The sequence below is a fragment of the Thecamonas trahens genome, assembly GCF_000142905.1.
Source record: "Thecamonas trahens ATCC 50062 unplaced genomic scaffold supercont1.24, whole genome shotgun sequence".
NCBI lineage: Eukaryota > Apusomonadida > Apusomonadidae > Thecamonas > Thecamonas trahens.
In genome coordinates this window covers 98,982-116,326 of record NW_013657656.1, presented here as the reverse complement: position 1 = coordinate 116,326, position 17,345 = coordinate 98,982, and the positions used below count along the sequence as shown (strand labels likewise).

The following is a 17,345-nucleotide window of genomic DNA, read 5'->3' as shown; positions in this document are numbered from 1 at the left end:
GGGGGGATCAGCAGCAGCCAGACTTCTGGGGCCGTCCACCGGAATCCCCAGCAATGCCGGTGAGGATGACTGCAGGATCGTCGGCGGTGGCACGCTGCTCGGCGACAGGATCGAGGACTCGGGCCTTGATGGCGGCCGCGAGGTGCAGGAAGGCGTTCTCGACGCCGTCGCCGGTCATGGCCGACGTCTCGAAGAACGGGATGCCAAACTCGTCGGCCAGGCCCTCGCCCAGCCGAGTCGGCACCGTCCGCGCCGCCTCCTTGTCGATTTTGTTGCCGACCAAGACCTTGGACACGTTCTTGCCCGAGAGCTCTTCCAGCCGCGGCATCCACAGCTCCGAGATGGAGTGGAACGAGGCCTCGTCTGTCACGTCGTAGACGAGGACCACCCCGGCCGAGCCGCGATAGAACGACGAGGTGATGGTGCGGTACTTTTCCTGTCCGGCCGTATCGTATACCAGCAGCCGCATGGCTGTCCCGTCAACCTTCACCACCTTGGTCTTAAAATCGATGCCGATGGTGGAGATGGTCGACGACGGTGTGACTTCGTCGCAGAACCGCGTCAGCAGGCACGTCTTGCCCACTCCCGACGCGCCAATAATAAGCACCTTGACCTTGGGCGGCCCGTTGTCAGCCATTGCTTCCGCCTCTGCTCGCTTCCTCGCCAACCTTCCTTCCTGGTCTCTCGCTTCTACAAGAGTGCGGTGCGACGCAATGCGTGGTCCGCGCTTGAGCCTCGGTCCCGACAGCTCGCCACCCGCGCGCTCACTGCCCTCCTTCCACCAAAAGGTCGTCAAGTTCCACCAAAAGGTCGTCAAGTTCCACCAAAAGGTCGTCAAGTTCCGCCAAAAGGTCGTCAAAACAAATCCCGAGTTAGTTCCTTCCTCCTCGATGACGACCACCTTGCCGCTGCCCAGGCGCCTGCACCCGTCCTCACCAGACTCACTCGCACGCACCCATACCCACCACTCCTCCCTCCTCGCGTTTGTGAATCCCCGTCACACCACACACCGTCGCACAACTCTAACCGCTCTCCGGACCCAGCCCATACCACCATGGGAGTACGTGACAACGGGCAGCACCTCCTCCCCCCCCCCCCTCTCATGCATCACCCACTCACCCCTCCCCTCCCTCCCCGCCCCCCTCTCCCCGCAGATCCCTAAACTGTTCCGCTTCATCTCGGAGCGCTATCCGGAGATCAACCGGAAGGCCAACACGCTCCCGCCGCCTGTCTTTCACAATCTGTATATGGATCTCAATGGAGTGCTGCACAACGCTACCCACTCCAACGACGAGGCTGTGTCGTACAAGAAGGACCCGGTCACCATCGCCGCTGCTGTCTTTGGCTACATCGAGCGAGTCTTCTCTGTTGTCGGCCCGCAGCGTCTGCTGTTCATTGCTGTCGATGGTGTCGCGCCGCGCGCCAAGGTCAACCAGCAGCGCCAGCGCCGGTTCAAGGCCGCCGCGGCCACCGAGGCCGGCCTCAAGGCGGCCAAGGAGGCCAAGGCTGCCGCACGCGCCGCGCGCAAGGCGGTTGCCGCCGAGCCCGGTGCAGGGCCTGACGCCGCTGCCTCGCTCTCCGAGTCGGACGATGAGAGCGACGACGAGAGCGGCGAGGATGACGACGATGACGCCGCCGCCGCCAACGTCTTTGACTCCAACTGCATCACGCCGGGCACTCAGTTCATGGCGGCGCTTGTCGACCAGCTCAAGTACTTTGTGGCCCACAAGGTGGCGACCGACGCCGAGTGGCAGGCCATCTCCGTCATTGTCTCGGGGCCCGACGTGCCAGGCGAGGGCGAGCACAAGATCATGGACTTTATCCGCGCCGCAAAGTCGGCACCTGGCTACGACCCCAACACCTCGCATTGCCTCCACGGCCTCGATGCTGACCTCATCATGCTTGGCCTCGCCACCCATGAACCGCTCTTCACCCTTGTCCGCGAAAAGGTGGTCTTTGGCCAGTCGCGCGTCCTCAACGAGCGCTCTGCCATCGCTGTCCAGCAAACCGACGACTTTGAGATGCTCCACCTTGCCATCCTCCGCGAGTACCTTATTAACGAGTTCAAGCCGCGCGCGCCGCTAGCCTTTGCCTGGGACATCGAGCGCCTGCTCGACGACTTTGTCTTTATGTGCTTCTTCATCGGCAACGATTTTCTGCCGCCGCTCCCGCTCATGGACATCGACAAGGGCGGCCTCAAGGTTGTCTTTGACACATACAAGAAGCTCCTCCCCACCTGGTCTGACTGGCTTGTCGACGCTGGCGCCTGTGTCATCAACCCGCTCGCCCTTCAGGCGCTCTTTGACGCCCTTCGTGAGCGCGAGGCCCGTGTCATGCGCGCCCGTCACCCAGGCGAGCTCGTCGACCCACCCGTGGCGCCCCCGGCTGCTGCTGCAGATGCTGACGCTGCTGCTACCGACGCGCTCAAGCAAATGCTCAATGTCGGCGCCTCCCCCTCGCCGGCGCCGCCCGCCCCCTCGGCCTGGGCCCCGCCGCCCGGCAGTGTTTCTACTGACCAGCAGGCGGCAGGCCAGTCACCGGTCGAGTCAGCAGAACTCGATCCGGCCGCCAACACGCCCACACCGCCTCCGCCAGCCGAGACAGACAACAATGACGACGACGACGACGCCGCCGCTGCCGACGACGCCGCCGACGCCGCACCTGACTACCTGCTCTCGATGGCCCACCTCCTCGGCGTCCAGCCGGAGACCTTGCTTGAGCCCGGCAAGCGGACGCGGCGCAAGCGCAAGGCGCCCGAGCCGACCGAGCCGCAGCTGGCAGCGGTCTCGGCCAACTCGCTCACGCCAGCGCAAAAAGCCGCGTGGTGGTACGACGAAAAGTTCCCGCACATGGCGCCTGCTGCGCCAGAGGACTATGTTCACGACGTCGTCTCGCAGTACATCCAGGGCCTCGCCTGGAACCTGTCGTACTACTACCAGGGCGTGCTCTCGTGGTCGTGGTTTTACGGCTACTACTGCGCGCCGCTTCTCGCCGACCTTGGCTCCATCCGCGACGCCGTCGTGGCGTACGACACTACCGCCACTCCGTTTTCGCCGTTTGAGCAGCTCATGGCCGTTCTCCCGCACTACTCGGCCTCGCTCCTCCCTCCTCCGCTCGCCGAGCTCATGACCGCGCCCGACTCGCCGCTCGCGCCCTACTTCCCCGCCGACTACGGGTTCATCCCCGACGAGTCCGGCAGGAGCTGGAAGGACATTGCTCTCATTCCGTTTGTGGACCAGACCGCTCTCTCCACCGAGGTCGCCGCCCGCCTCGCCCAATGCTCGCCGAGCGAGCTCGCCCGCAACACGCCTGGCACTGCCTTCCTCATTCACTACAACCCGTCGAACAAGACCCAGCTGAGCCCGCCGGGCGAGCTCGCCGTCCTACCGGCCCTCACCAACGCGCCCGTCGCCATCGTGCCGTACACCACGCCTCGTCTCGCCGCCCCGTTCACCCCCAAGCTCTGCGCCGGCGCGCGCCCGCCGCCGGCCGCGCCAGTCCCGGGCTTCCCCTCGTTTGCCACCGTCCGCTACCTGTACACCGTCCGCTCAGTTGGCGTCCAGACCGTCGCCGGCCCGTCGCGCGAGGACTCGCTCATCATCCTCCCCGACGAGTCGGCGCTCGCCTCGATCCCATCGGCTCGCTACCTCGCCGAAAAATACCTCGGCCAGACCGTGTACGCCAACTGGCCGTACCTGGTCGAGGCTCGCGTCGTGGCGCTCTCCACCCCTTCCATGTACTACTACCCGGGTACTGGCGCCGATGATGGCATTGTCCTCGAGGATGTCGTCCACGACTGGGACGAGACAGTGGCCCGACTCGACAACGACTACCTCATCCACCACGGCATCAAGCTCCGCGACATCCGCTACGTCTTCCACGTCACTGTTCTTCACCGCCTTGTGCTCCACGCCGACGGCTCGGTGACCAAGGACTTTGGCCCTGACCCCAAGACCGGTCTGGAGCTCCTCCTTCCGCTGCAGCTCGCCGTCCGCACCGTTCCTGCGCCGGACACCCGCTACGTGCCCAAGCCAGTTCCGCTCACTCAGCTCTACGCCCGCGGCGCCGCTGTCGCCGTCGTCGGTGGCGTCCACTTTGGCGGCGTCGGCACCGTCCTCGAAGTCGCCTCGTCCTCCAAGGGCAAGGGCGAGGCTGACGACAACGACGGCCCGTCCGCCTCGGGCCCGGCCTCTTACAAGCTCAACGTTGCCGTCACCCCGCCGCTTGACCTCGACATCGACCTCACCCCTGTCGTCAAGGCCTCGCGCTCCGAGCGCTATGTCTCCACCAACGACGCCGCCCGCGAGGTCGGCATGTCGCAGCTGGCCGTCGCCCGCATCACCGGCGCCGTCACCGTCTCAGTCCCCGGCCCGGCCACCATCCACATCGGCCTCGGCGTCAAGTTCTCCGGTCGCGGTCTCCGCATCGTCGGCTACGCCCGCCGCCGCACCATCCGCTCTGCTGGCGGCACCGCCCGGCAGATCTGGGAGTTCTCCACCAAGACGCTCGGCCTGCTCAAGACCCTCAAGGCCCGCTTCCCCACCTTTGTCAACGCCCTCTCGCGCGCACCCAATGAGCGCTCGTACAAGGTCTCGGCCCTCTTTGGCTCGCAAAAGCCGATGATGCACCTCCGTCGCCTCATCAAGTGGCTCTCTGAACTCGAGGTCGCCTCGCTCCCGCTCGTTCCCGACGACATGGCCTCCCTCTCGGCGTCTGCCATCGCCGCCCTCGAGGACGAGCTCGACGCCGCCGCACAAGCCGCCGCCAAGCCGTCCAAGCCCAAGCTGGTCAAGGCGGTCCCAGCCACGCACCTCGTCAATGTTCACACCATCTCTCGGGTCACCACGCCAGCCGCCCTCCCCACCAAGTTCTACATCGGCGATCGCGTCCGCTCCGTCCGCCCCGCCGGCCCCATCCCGTTTGGCACCTGTGGCTACATCGTCACGCTCCGCGGCACCACCGCAGAGCTTGTCCTCGACCGGCCCATCATTACCGGCTCAACCCTCTCAGGCCGCCTCGCCACCCTCCGCGGCGTCACTGTCTCCACCTCTTGGCTCGTCAACCTCTCGCGCCCGCCGGCCTCGGCCACTCCGCCCGAGGACCGTGCCGCCGCCAAGGCTGCCAAGGCCGCCAAGGCCGCCGCGGCCGAGGCCGCCAAGCCCAAGGTTGGCAAGGACGCCGCCATCTCCAACAACCCCTTTGCCGCCCTCCTCTAAATGATCCCCTGCAAGGGCACTGTCCTTCTTTAACCCTTTACGGTACGCAATGGACAAAGCTGTCCATCGCGCAAGCTGCGCTCCGGGCGACGCTCCACAGGCGTCGCAACGTCCATGGATTGTTGAACAAGAGTAGTACAATGTGCTAATGGCTGCCACAACAGAAAACAGTCAGCGATTCAGAGATGGACGCCGCGCGCGGCGCAAAGGGTCCGCGAGGACGACCGCGATCGCTTACCATGAAGCTCCGGCAGGCGAGGCAGCCGCGTCGCAGAGCGGCTTGTTGGGGAATGTGGTGATGACAAGCAGCCGCTGCAGAGGGACGCTTACGCTTACGCGACGGCGCGGAGCCAACGGCGTCGATGATGTCGTGTGGAAAAGCCAAGCGAGTCATGGCGGGGCGTGGGCTCGCGTCAGCGTAGAGCGCGTACGCGTTGATGAGCGCGGCGCGGCCACGCCGACCGGCAAGGGTAAACACCTCACAACACGGCCGACACGGCGTCGGCCACTGCGGCGGCCTCCGAGTCTGGATGGACAAACGCTGCAGACTCGGCGACGGCATCGGCCGCTGCCTTGCCCTTCACCGCCTGCCACATGACCACCACGCCGTCTGCGTCCCCAGTGTAAACCTTGAGCCCAGCGCCGACAATGGCAAGCGCTGTAATTGGCGCCATGTGCGGTGTCGCCGTCAGTGACCGGACGAGGCTCAGATCCTCGGTCGACCACATGAGCACCGAGCCGTCGAGCGTGCCGCCGACCACCACGTTGACAACCTCGCCCTCGCAGCCCGAGGTAAAGTCGACACACGTAATCGCGGCGTGTGGTTTGACCCGCGCCACCTGTGCTCCGTTGATGGTGTAGAGCGAGAGTGCCTCGCCCGAGCCTGACGACGCCACCGCCACATCTGCGTTGGTCTTGGAAACCGCCAGTGCCCGTGCGTAGCCCGGCACGTCCATCGACATCACGTAGCGCAGCGTGTTGAGGTCCCACACAATGACCGAGCCATCCATCGAGCCCGAGACTATAACTCCAAAGTCGACTGACGCCGCCATCGAGAGCACTGCCCCCTCGTGACCCACGAGCACGCCGGCCTCCACCATGTCGCACGCCTTGTCCGACACCTGCGTCAGAGTCCACACCCGGACCACGCCCGAGCTTGAGCCGGTCACCACAAGCCCCGGGTTCGACGCCGAGTACCGCTCGCCAAGCTCCGGCGCAATGGCCACCACAATCTCGTCACCCGCGTACAGCGGCGGCACCACCGCAAGTTGTCGCCCAGACTCGATCGCCGTCAACCGGAACGTCGAGTCCCAGTGCCCGTACGAGACCATTTTGGAGAGTTGCGGTGGAATGGCAACTCGCGACGCGCCCATGACCACCGGCGCCGCAGACGGCGCTCCGGGCTGCGGCGCGATCATGCCAACCGCCACCCGTGCCGCTAGCCCGCGGACCACCGTTGCTCCGAGTACCACATCCGGGAGGAACACGTGGTCGGCAAAGAGCCAGCCCGACGACCGCCACGACGACGACCGCGCAGGATGTGGCTTAGAGAACAGCTGCGTCGGCGTCTGACCGTAGTTGGAGATTTGCGTAATGGTGGCCACACGCTGGATCTCGTCGTCGATGGCGTCAATGTCAACGGCGCCCTCGTAGGTGAGCGGGTAGAAGACGTTCTTGGCCACTAACGCCGCCTCGCCTCGCTGCTTGAAGCCAAAGATGAGGTCGATCCACTCGTGCAGGTGGTCCGACACGTACTCAGACTCGAGCGCCTCGCGCATCCGCCGTACAAACGTCCGCGCCGAGCCGCGCGCCCACGGCGGGAGCTCCACCGAGTCAACAGGCGTCCCGTCTTGCTTCCGCCCAAAGTTGCACGCGTTGAGGTTGATGAGCGCCTCTGGAAAATAGTAGAACTCTGGAATAAGTTCCTTGACGTCCGACGTCGAGATCGACGACGAGAGCCGCCATGTGTGGGCCACAGAGTGGAAAGTGCGGTCAGGGAGGTCAAAGCACCCGCCTTGAAACTGGATGAAGAACTGGGTGAACGGCTCGACCCGGACAAGAAAGTGGAGGACGGACCCGATGTTCGAGTAGTGCGAGCCGTAGTAGTACGGCTCGGGTGCGTCGTCGGGCGCCTCGGCGTGCATCTGCTGCAGCGCCTCAAACTTGGCCTCAAACTTGGCCAGCCGTCCCGGGTCCTGTGCGCCCATCGGCGCGGCAAAGTCACGGAACGACGCAGGATCCGACAAGTCAAGCTCTGCCGCGCCATATTGTGCAAGGACAAACGGAAAGACTGGATACTGGGTCAGGTCGTTGAACGACCGCCCAGCAAGCGTGTTGAGGTGCATGAGGTAGTCAAAGTTGGAGACCTTGCCCGAACGCCACTTGTCAAGGACCGACTTGCGGATGAGCGAGCCCGACATCGACGATTCGTAGTCGATGCGGTTCGGAAGCTCCGACTTGAGAAACGCCTTGTACGCCTCGTCACGGATCCGCTCCGACTCGAACGCAAACAACATCGTCGTGCCGGTGAGGAGAAAGATCTCCAGCGCGCAGTTCTTCAGCAGATACCGCCGCTTGTGGACTTCCTTGACGTCGACGTACTCAAACTCGAGGTTTTCCACCACTAGTGCCACCTCGAACAGCTGTGCGAGGTGGCTGTTACCGAGGCCCGAGCCGAGCGGGGCGACCGAGGCACCGCCGGCGCTGTCGTCGCCCTGGTGCTTGTCGGGGATAAAGTAGCCCGACGAGGAGCCAACCAGCAGCTCGCCGTCGACCTTGCGCGCCGGCGTGATCCGCACACACCGGAAGAGATGCTGCAGCCGCTCGCCGTCCGCCAGTGCAAGCATCGATCCGCTCCGCTTGTCGGCCTCCTCCTCGGCCACGGGTGCCGAGAGCCAGTCAACAAACATGAGCGGCGGTGGGATAGGCTGGAGTCGGACCCGCAGCCGAGCCGCCGACTCGGTCGGGTTGAGTGCGTACACCACGTGCCGGCCAGAGGCAAACCGCTCAGACGTCGCCCGCGCCCGCGCGCGGCGGACCGACGCCGACGCCTGTGACTCGCGGCCCGGCGTTGCGGCCACGCCGTGCGGATCGGCCTTGCTCCGCGAGTCTTGGCCCCCGTCGTCCGAGTCCGACTCGCCGAGCCAAACACGGACCTCGTCGTCGGTCACGTGCCACGGGCCGCGCTCGTGGGTCAGGTCTTGGCACAGGCCGCGCCATCGCTTGCGGGCCGCGTAGTCCTGCTCCGCCAGGTGCTGGACCATACCCATGACCGGCTTGTTGAGCTCGACCTGCGAGGTGAGAAACGCGTTGCACGCTGCGGCCCATGTCCGCGACGCCGCCGACTCATCAGCTGCACACTCGGCAGTTGCCGCCGCCAAGTTGGCGGTGTACGCCGCCGCTGCCGCGTCACGCACCGCCGCAGCGTCGGCCTCGGCAATCCGTGCCTGCCGCATTGTCGCCTGCAGAAAGACGTCCGACGGTCGACGGATGCCCTCGACGGTGTGCAGGAGCGCTTGTAGCGCGCGGACGCCAGCAGGCGTCGACAGCTCGAGGTCAGCTGAGATGTCACACTTGATGATGAGGCCAAGCGTCGAAAAGTGGTGCTCGGCAATGGCGAGCCAATGCCGCTCAACGGCCGACGCCACCCCGACGCGCCGAAGCATCGGCTGGGTGTAGAGGACAAACCGGATGAGAAAGGCCTTTTCGGCAGCAAACGCCGCCACAACTGCAGACGGCACCTGACGTGCCAGCGCCTCGGCGAGCGCCACCGCGTGCTGGAAGGTCTGGCTCGACTCGCTGAACTCTTCAGAGATAAGCGTGCCAAACGGCGACGTCGCCCGCGACGACGACGCCGACGACGCCCGCGCCTCCTCGATCATCTCGGCGCTCGCCGCGCTCGAGGTCGCGAACGGATCTCTGGACTTGGTCGCCGACGCGGCCTCGACCGTCAGCTCGGGCCGCAGCGTCAGAATGGCAGTCTCGGCTGCAGTCGGCGGCGCGCTTGACGTCGACTCTGTCCGGCTCCGGGCAACCTCGGCAGCCTCCAGCGCAGCCTGCAGACCAATGCGCATCTCCTCAGCAGACTCGTCGAGAGCGTGCGCATGGAACCGCTGGAAGACCCAGAGGAGAAGGGAGGCCAGCGCGTCGTCAAGAGCGCGCGCTGTCGCCGACGACGCCGCCCGCGCATGCGGACGCAGGTCAACAAGGAGGTTGACCACAAAGACAACAAGGTCAAACTCGATCGAGTGCGCTTCAACATGCCGTGCGGTGTCAGGCTCCGGCTCGACGGTCTGGGAATGAACACCCGGTGACTCGGGCGAGTACGCCACGACCGAGTCAACAATACACCGCGCGAGCGCAGCAAGCGTTGCAAGCGTCGATCGCGAGCCTAAATCATGCTGCGCCCACGTCTCATGGTAGGCTGCAAGCGCCATGTGGAGGGTCCGCTGCTGGACCTGGCGGATTTTGAGCGCCGAGACGCCAGAGAGCGTGCCGAGCCCGGTGACAACGCTGAGCACAAGCTCATTGTCTCCGCTCTTAAGGCCACAGCCGTAGACGGCGATGGCAGCAAGGAAGACAATGATGTCGCCTTCAAACACGGTGTCAACCACATCCTCGGCGAGTGCAGTGGCGAGGAGAGCCACGAGCTCGCGGACAAGGCCTGCAGCGACGAGCGCCTCCTTGTTTGCCAGGGACGCTTCAAAGACCGAGTAGTGGAGGCGGCGGATGGTAGCGTGGCGGAGCACGGTGTCGTCCCAGCAGTTGCCGGCGACGCGGAGGAGGGTGCGGACGCAGTGCGGGTGTGGCAGAGCGCGAGAGCAGGACGCATCGGCGCCGGATTCTGAGCTTTGGCCAGGCTGGCGAGAAACGTTGGCCGGCTCGGTAGAGCCTTGCATGACTGCAAACAGCGCGTCGACAACAAGCCGCGTCGCTGGGTGGGTTGCCAGCTGCGAGCCGAGAAGGTCAAAGCCTGCCGAGGCGACAAAGGCCGCAGCCAGGCTTGGCACGCCGAGGTAGCGGTCGATGATCTGCAGCAGGCAGACCCGGGTGTAGGAGCATGGGTGCTGCGCCAGCTGGACAAGGACGAGTGCCGAAAGCGAGTCGGTCGCCAGTTCAACCAACGCCGGGTCGGGGAGAGTGGTGACAATCTCGACGAGAAAGTAGAGGAGCGCGAGGCGGACAGACGGGAGCTCGACCGAGGACGACGAAACCGAGGTCGATGCGCCGTCGACGGTTGAGTCAGCGGCAAACGACGAGTCGTGGTTGGCGTTGAACGAGCGCGAGAGGAGCTCAAAGTCCAGCAGCGAGCTAGAAGAGACCGGGCGCGGGACTGCGACGCGCTGCTGTGAAGCCCGCGAGACAGGATGGGTCCGGACAAGGAACTGGATAAGGAGCTGCAGCTCGTAGCTCCGTGGCGGCGAGGAGACCAGCGCGCGAAGGAGCTGAATGATGTACGGCATATGGCCCTCTGGAAACTCGGGATCGAGCTGGATCATGACAAGAAGCCGCTCAAAGAGGCCAATCGCCCGCAGCAGCTGCAGGTTGGTCCGGCAGTGGCGGAGGCGGGCACGGCCGGAAGCAGTCTCGGGCGTGGCTGAGCCCGGTGCGAGGAGCGTCACAAACGACTCCCAGACAAAGGTCTGGACCCGCGGTGGTGCCCGCTTCCACACCCGCCAGTCAAGGAGGGTGGCGAGCGCAGCGTCGACGTTGGCAAGCACGCCGCCACCGTAGACAAAGTCAAATGACGAGCCCGAAATGGGCTCGATGTTGTGCTCGAGCAGGTGGGCCGGGCGCAGTGTGATGGGATGCGGCCGCAGCGCTAGATGGAGCTTGCGCAGGCCTGAGAGCTCAAACATGATCATGGCCGTCGTGATGTCCAGCGTGTAGTCGGGCGCACGGAGCATGTAGCCAAGAAGCTCGTAGCCGCCGAGCGCCGACATGCGGTGGGCGTTGGGCGAGTACGCGGGCCCGATAAGCGGCGGAAAGAGGGCAAGAACCAGGTGCTGCAGCTCGGGTGGGCCCGAGACTGAGAGCGCAGCCATGTACAGGACCGAGTCCATGCCGCCGCATGCATACAGGTTGTCGCGGACGTTCTCCGAGACGTGCGAGATTGAGCCGCCCATCCAGGTAGCGGTCGGATAGAGGGCGACGGGTGCGGCCGACGATGACGATGCTGCCGCCGACGGTCCGGCGCCCGAGACCGAGCCGGCAAAGGCGGCATCCTTCGAGCCCGAGCCCGAGGAACCTGAGACAGCAGCGCCGTGGGTGACGACCCCGCGGCCGACGTTGAGAACAAAAATAATGGACGAGCGAAGACCTTCAAGGGTGGGCAGGGCGTCCGGTGGGAGGGGAGCGCCCGGCTCGAGGCCGAGGAACGCATCATCGATGTCGTCGTCAAGCATGCGAACAGTCCGCGGCGCGTCGAAAGCAGTAGACGGTGACGAGGCGAGCGTGGCGGCCAGCGACGAAGCAAACGATGATGCCAGCGAGAAGGGGCGGCGGAAGACCGACTCGGAGCGGGCGTCTTGGCGGCTTCCGGTCGAGGCCGGAAATAGCAGCTGCCGAGTCTCAAAGCCCGACTGCTCCGGGCAGAGTGCACGGAGGAGGGCGCGGACGCGAAGCCGCTCGCCGGGACCGAGCAGGTCGTGGGTGGCGGCGTAGTCGAGCCATTCGGGCGCGGCAAACTCAAACGAGCGCAGCGAGACGGTGGCGACGCCGATGAGCGATGAGCACGGGCCGGAGCCTTGGGCGTAGAGCATGAGGGCTTCTGCGGCGTCGAGCGCGACATTCTTGAGCAAGTTCATGTTGCCGAGGAGCCATGGGGTCGGTGACGCCGGGGCGGACGCCGCTAGCGCCGGTGAAGCTGGAATCAACGGATGCATGTCACCGAGAATGTGGCCGCGGACAGGCGGTGGGAGGAAGGTCGAGAACTGGCGCGCAACAAGCTTGCCATCGAGGTAGACGAGCAGGTTGCCGAGCGGTGAACCCTTGGAGGCACGGACGTGGCAAATGATGAGGTGGTGCGGGGCGTACGGGGTGAGCGGACCGAGGTTGACGAGCACTCGCCGCGGAGCGGCGGCTGAGGACGACGCCGAGGGCGGCGGGGTAGCCGACGACGCCCGCGGCGGGACGGCGGGTGCGCCGCGGTCCACGGGCTCGGGCAGCGGACGTGAGCGACCGACACGGATGGGGATCGGATACGAGCCCGAGCTAGTGCGGACGAGCATTTCGGGAGAGTCGGTCCCAGAGGCCGACGACGGCGACGGCAGATCGTCAAGGGTGTCGGCGAGCGGAGACGAGTCGGGCGTGACCGAGTGTAGGCGGCGGAACGAGTCCGGCAGCGAGGTCGGGATCCTGGGGTGAGCGGCAGGCTCTGGAGGCGGCGTCTCTGTGGCGGCGGAGGCCGCGGCGTCGTCACGCATGCGCTGCTTGCGCGAGGCCGGGGGCTCCTGCTCGTAGACGAGGATAAGCGACTCGCCGCGGATGGCGAGTGAGAGTGCGTACGGGCGCGGGGCGTCGGGGTAGCCGAGGTATCGAGCGAGATGCGGCCGATGTCAAAGGCGTGCGGGCTCGGGCCGTCGGGCTGGAACCAGATGGAGAGGGTGAAGCCGCGGGAGGGCGGCCAGGAGGTTGTGGCCAGCGAACGAAGCGCGACGCCGTGTGAGGGCAGCAGTGGATTCGCGGCGATGAGCGGGTCAATGGGCAGCGGGCGGGGTGTGGCGTTGGCGGCGTGCGGGAAGAAGGCGGCGTGGTCGAGACGCGGCGGGAGTGCCGAAAGGTAGAGCAGAGCCTCGTAGACGTTGTGCGGTGGGTCGAAACGCGGATGGAGAAGAACCATGAACTCTTGCAGGTTGACAACAGTGCAACGAAAGGCGGCGAGGGCAACGACGAGGTCAAGGACCAGCGGCTGGAGAGGTGAGTTGGCGTCGATAAGGATGCCGCCAAACTCAGCCAGGACCGTACCAAGGAGGTCGGCCTCACCGAGGGCGTAGACGTTTGCAGGAAAGGCGCCGATGAGAAAGGTAACAAGGTGGAGCACGTGGTAAGCGATCTGGTTTCCGAGGCCGAGGTCAAGAGCGACGGCCGAAGCGGCGAGGCGGACGACGGCGGTAAAGGCGGCAGGGAGGACGACGGCCATGTCACGCGAGCACTCGCGGCAGTGGGCCAGCTCAAAGAGGTACAATTCTTCGCGGCCAAGCTGTCGAAGGAAGAATCGGTGAGTGTAGGCGAGCTGGACAAAGATGGCGTCTGCGGCTGCGTCGAGCGCGTTGAGCAGGGGTGAGAGGAGCGCCGGCGCGCGGAGGCGGGTGGGCGACGTGACAGGACTCGCATCGTGCGTTGGCGGGGCGGCCGCAGCTGGCGAGGATGGGGCGACGCGAGCAAGGAGCTCGGCATCAAGATCGAGGTCAAAGACATCCGACGTTGCCATGTCCGACATGGCCGCAACAGCTGCGGGCGCAGGAGGGAAGGGCGAGGCCGAGGTCGAGTCCGGCGAGCGGAGCGGCGAAGTCGGTGAAGAGGCGCGTGAAAGCGAGCGGGCAAGGGCGTCGGCTGCGGCTCGGATGGTGTCGGCAAGTTCGGGAGCAAGGTAGAGTGGGGCGTCGTCGGCGTCGCTGGGAGATGAGCTGTGCGAGTCGTCAACGTAGGTGGCGACAAGGCCGAGGGCAGCGGTGGCGAGCGAGCCGTCGGGCGCACTAGCAGCCCGTTTGGCAGACAGAGCCTGGACGGCGTCGTGGAAGCGCAGCTCATTGAGCGAGCGGGTGGTAGCGAGATAGTCTGCAAAGAGAGTGCGGCAGGTGGGATCGGCGAGGGTAAGCTCGAGCTCGGACGAGACTTCCGAGACAATGTCAGCCTGGGCGTGTGGGAGATCCTCGAGGAGCGAGAGTGATGACGAGGAGCGGATGGAGCCGGAGAGGCGCTGTTGCGGTGAGCGGAGGATGGCGCGTGAGGCTGGTTGCGTTCTTGGACACGGCGGACGGGCGAGCGCCCGGAACGAGGCCGAGAATGGGGCAGTCGAGTTGTGAAGACGGTAGAGCGGCGAGTCTGGCGGCGAGGAGACCGAAAACAGAGGGACCGGAGACGGCGGGTGGCGCTCGCGGGCGCGGAGCTTGGGCGGGAGGAGAAAGTCGGCGTCGGGTGCGGCGGCGCGAGGAGGAAAGATGGAGCGCGGCGAGCTGATGTGCGGCGAGTCAGGCGGCGAGGCGGGAGGCGAGGCGGGAGGCGACGAGGCCGGCGTGACAAACGAGTCCGAGTCCGAGTCGAGATCCGGCGTTGGCGGGCGCTGGGAGTCTGGGAAGAGCGAGCGCGCCAGCGGGGTTGGAGCGGCGGCAGGCGGAGTGGCGGCCGATGGCTCGGCGACGGCGATGGCGAGCTGGAGGCCGCGAAGGCGGAGGCGCTGCGGGAGTGAGCGAAAGGCGATGAGTGAGTGAGCGGAGCATGAGGATGGCGGCCAGGTTCCTGCGAGGCCAAGCTCGATGACCAGCTCGAAGAGGACGAGAGTAAAGTCCGAGGCGAGGAAGAGGCGCGAAGAGGAGAGGACATTGACGAGGGCGTCAAAGGTGATCGAGGTGGCAAAGTACTCTGCGTTGTCGCGAGAGTTGTGGATGGCGATGGCGTTGAGTTCGAGGAGGGTGCGGACAAAGTCAAAGAGCTTGCGCGGGGCGACCGGGAGAGTGTCTGGCGTGGGGTACGCCTTGGCAAGGGTGTCGAGAACGCCAATGGACCAGCGGAAGCCGTCGCCGGTCTGGAACGGGATCTTGGCTGCCGGGTTTGCGCAAAGGATGGAGGCGAGGACGCGCAGGACGTCGTGCTGGAGGCTAAGGGCGGTGGGCCGGGCGACGTTGCGCGGGTGGACGGCACGGACGACGGCGATGAGATCGGGGACGATGCGCCAGTCCTGGGCGCTGTCCTCGGAGCCTAGCGTGGCAAGAATGCCGAGGGCGTGCGGACGAAGGCGGGCGTCGGCGACGACGCGGTAGAGCTTGGGCAGGCCTGCAGCAGCGACAAAGGCGGCGCGGAGCGGCTGGGCTGTGGCGGGCTTGGTGGAGAGAAAGATGTCCACGAGAGCGAGGAGCGAGGCACAGACACCGTAGTGGACATCCGCGCGGGTTCGATACGTTGAGGCTGTGGACGAGGCGTATGATGAGGAGAGACCGAGCAAGTTACGGGTGATCGGGTAGTAGCTCGAGGCTGGGAGGCGGCGGGCAGCGAGGGTAAGGATGGCGGTTGGTGTTGGGGTCGCCGTGGGGAGCGGAGCGAGAAAGTCCGAGTGGTTCGGAGACGCGACCAGGTCTTCAAACGAGGTGAGGAGCATGGAGATGAAGGCATGCTGGTACGAGTCCTTGATGGCGAGTAGCGGGCGCGGGCGCGATGACGGCGAGTCAAGGGCAGCGGTGAGAGCGACAAGGAGGTCGACCATTCCGGCGGCACGGAGCCGGCGGCGGAGGTTGATGGCCGGCGGCGCGTGGTGGAGCATGTAGCGGATGTGGTGGGCAAGAATGAGGGCTGACGGCGGGGATATGTCGGGCGTGTCGGGCGCAAGGAGTGCAACCAGATGGGCGAGCTCGTTGCGGAGCGGGAGGCCCGACGAGAGGACCAGACGGGTGAGGGCGGAGAGGATGGCGTATTGCAGCTCGAGATGAAGCTTGTGGAAGGTCGAGTACTGCAAAAAGGTGTCAAACGGAGCCAGGGCGCCGAGGAGGGCGTAGTTGGTGGGGTTGTCAACCCAGAGCAGCTCGAGCGAGCGAAGGACGTCGAGCTTGGTCTCGACACGGGAGGCCGAGACAAAGACGTCGAGGAGGGTGGATATGGGCGAGGTAGAGACGATGGTGCAAGCGCGTTTGAAAGCCGGCGAGAAGACCGAGTCGGCGAGCGGGCTGGTGAGCAGCGAGAGCGAGTCGTCGGCGCCGGCGGGTGACGACGACGGGGTGGACGCTGGCGTGGCGGCGAGAGAGGGCGAGAGAAAGCAGAGCAGACGGGCGCCCGTGATAAGAGCGTTGACAGCTGCGGTGTCGCGGGTCTCGAGGCCGATGATGGCGGTGGCAAGGGCATCGTCGCCACCAAGGTTGTAAAAAGATGAGAGGAGCGCGGGGTCGAGCGGCGTGGCGCGGTATAGGAGGACGCAAAGCAGCTGCCACAGCTCGACACTAATGGCGGGCGGGAGGTCGGGAGCGGCGGCGAGCTGGAGAAACGCGTTGAATGGCAGTGCGTTGCAGAGTGCCGAGAGGCTGGTGACGTCGAGGGTGGCGGCGCGAATAACGACGGCGAGGACGCGAACAAGGAGGGCGGCGTGCGGCTCGAGTTCTGGCCTGGTACAGTCGCGGAGGGCGCGGAAGAGGCAGGAGAGAATGTCGATGTCGAGGACCTCGGCAAGAAAGGCGTGTGAGGCTGGACGCGAAGAGCCGACGAGGGCAGCGCCGTAGGCGGCGAGGGTGGCGAGGGCGAGCTGCGGCTTGTCCATGGCCTCGAGGAGGTTGACCGGGATGGGAGCCGGGGCCAGCCGCTTTGCCCGCGGCGACACGATGTGAGCCAGCGGTGGGAGATGATGAGCGAGCGCGACCGGATGCGCCTGATGCGAGGGAGGATCCGAAGTAGCACCCGCCAGAAGCAGGCGAGCAAGGCCCGGGAGGTAGAGCGGCTGCGTCGGGGCGAGGCAAGCATGGGTGAGGGCGAGGAGGTAGGTATGTGTGTAGCGCGAGAGCTCGACCCGGGCCGTCGCATTGCCAGCAGTGGTGGCACTGGCAGCGGTGGCAGCGGTGGCAGCGGTGAGCGAAGAGTGGAGGATACGGAGGGTGGGGCGTGTCAGCGGCGAGTGCATGTCCTGTCCATGGCCGACCCGAGTCTCCGCCAGTGCCACCGCCTGTGTCTGCGACCGAGTCAGTGGATGAGCAGGCAGTGCAGCAAGTGCCCGTGAGTGTGGTGCGGAGAGAGCAATCGCCAGTCGTAGTCTGTGCAGCATGGGCGGGGGGGGGGGGGGGGGGGGGAGGGGGAGAGAGAGCGGTGCTCGGTGGCACACTGCTCTTCGGCGGGGAGGGGTACGGTGCTGGGTGGGGAGGAGGGAAGGGGGGATGGAGGGGGATGGAGGGGACTCATGTGGTGTGTGGATGTGACTGGGGTGACTGGCTGGGG

General features: G+C 65.9%; 3 protein-coding genes across 3 annotated transcripts in view; 1 reads left to right on the top strand and 2 right to left on the bottom strand.

The window, feature by feature from the left end:
* The window catches only part of AMSG_11887 (uncharacterized protein), a gene marked incomplete at its 5' end in the record, with an annotated part of 4,273 nt that extends 3,636 nt beyond the window's left edge, over positions 1-637 (bottom strand). Inside the window, one exon of the mRNA XM_013902307.1 lies at positions 40-637. Within this exon, the coding sequence (XP_013757761.1) occupies positions 40-637 (598 nt within the window). The remainder of the gene's footprint in view (positions 1-39) is intronic.
* Positions 638-1,054: 417 nt separating this feature from the next.
* On the top strand, positions 1,055-5,216 carry AMSG_05553 (5'-3' exoribonuclease; the record flags this gene model as incomplete). The annotated part of the gene is made up of 2 exons (XM_013902190.1): positions 1,055-1,060; positions 1,155-5,216. 2 exons carry the CDS (start codon positions 1,055-1,057, stop codon positions 5,214-5,216), a joined length of 4,068 nt encoding a protein of 1,355 aa, XP_013757644.1.
* Positions 5,217-5,491: 275 nt separating this feature from the next.
* AMSG_05552 (WD repeat and FYVE domain-containing protein 3) lies at positions 5,492-17,034 on the bottom strand (the record flags this gene model as incomplete). The annotated part of the gene is made up of 2 exons (XM_013902189.1): positions 5,492-12,606; positions 12,723-17,034. 2 exons carry the CDS (start codon positions 17,032-17,034, stop codon positions 5,696-5,698), a joined length of 11,223 nt encoding a protein of 3,740 aa, XP_013757643.1. The 3' UTR covers positions 5,492-5,695.
* Between the last annotated feature and the right edge of the window lie 311 nt (positions 17,035-17,345).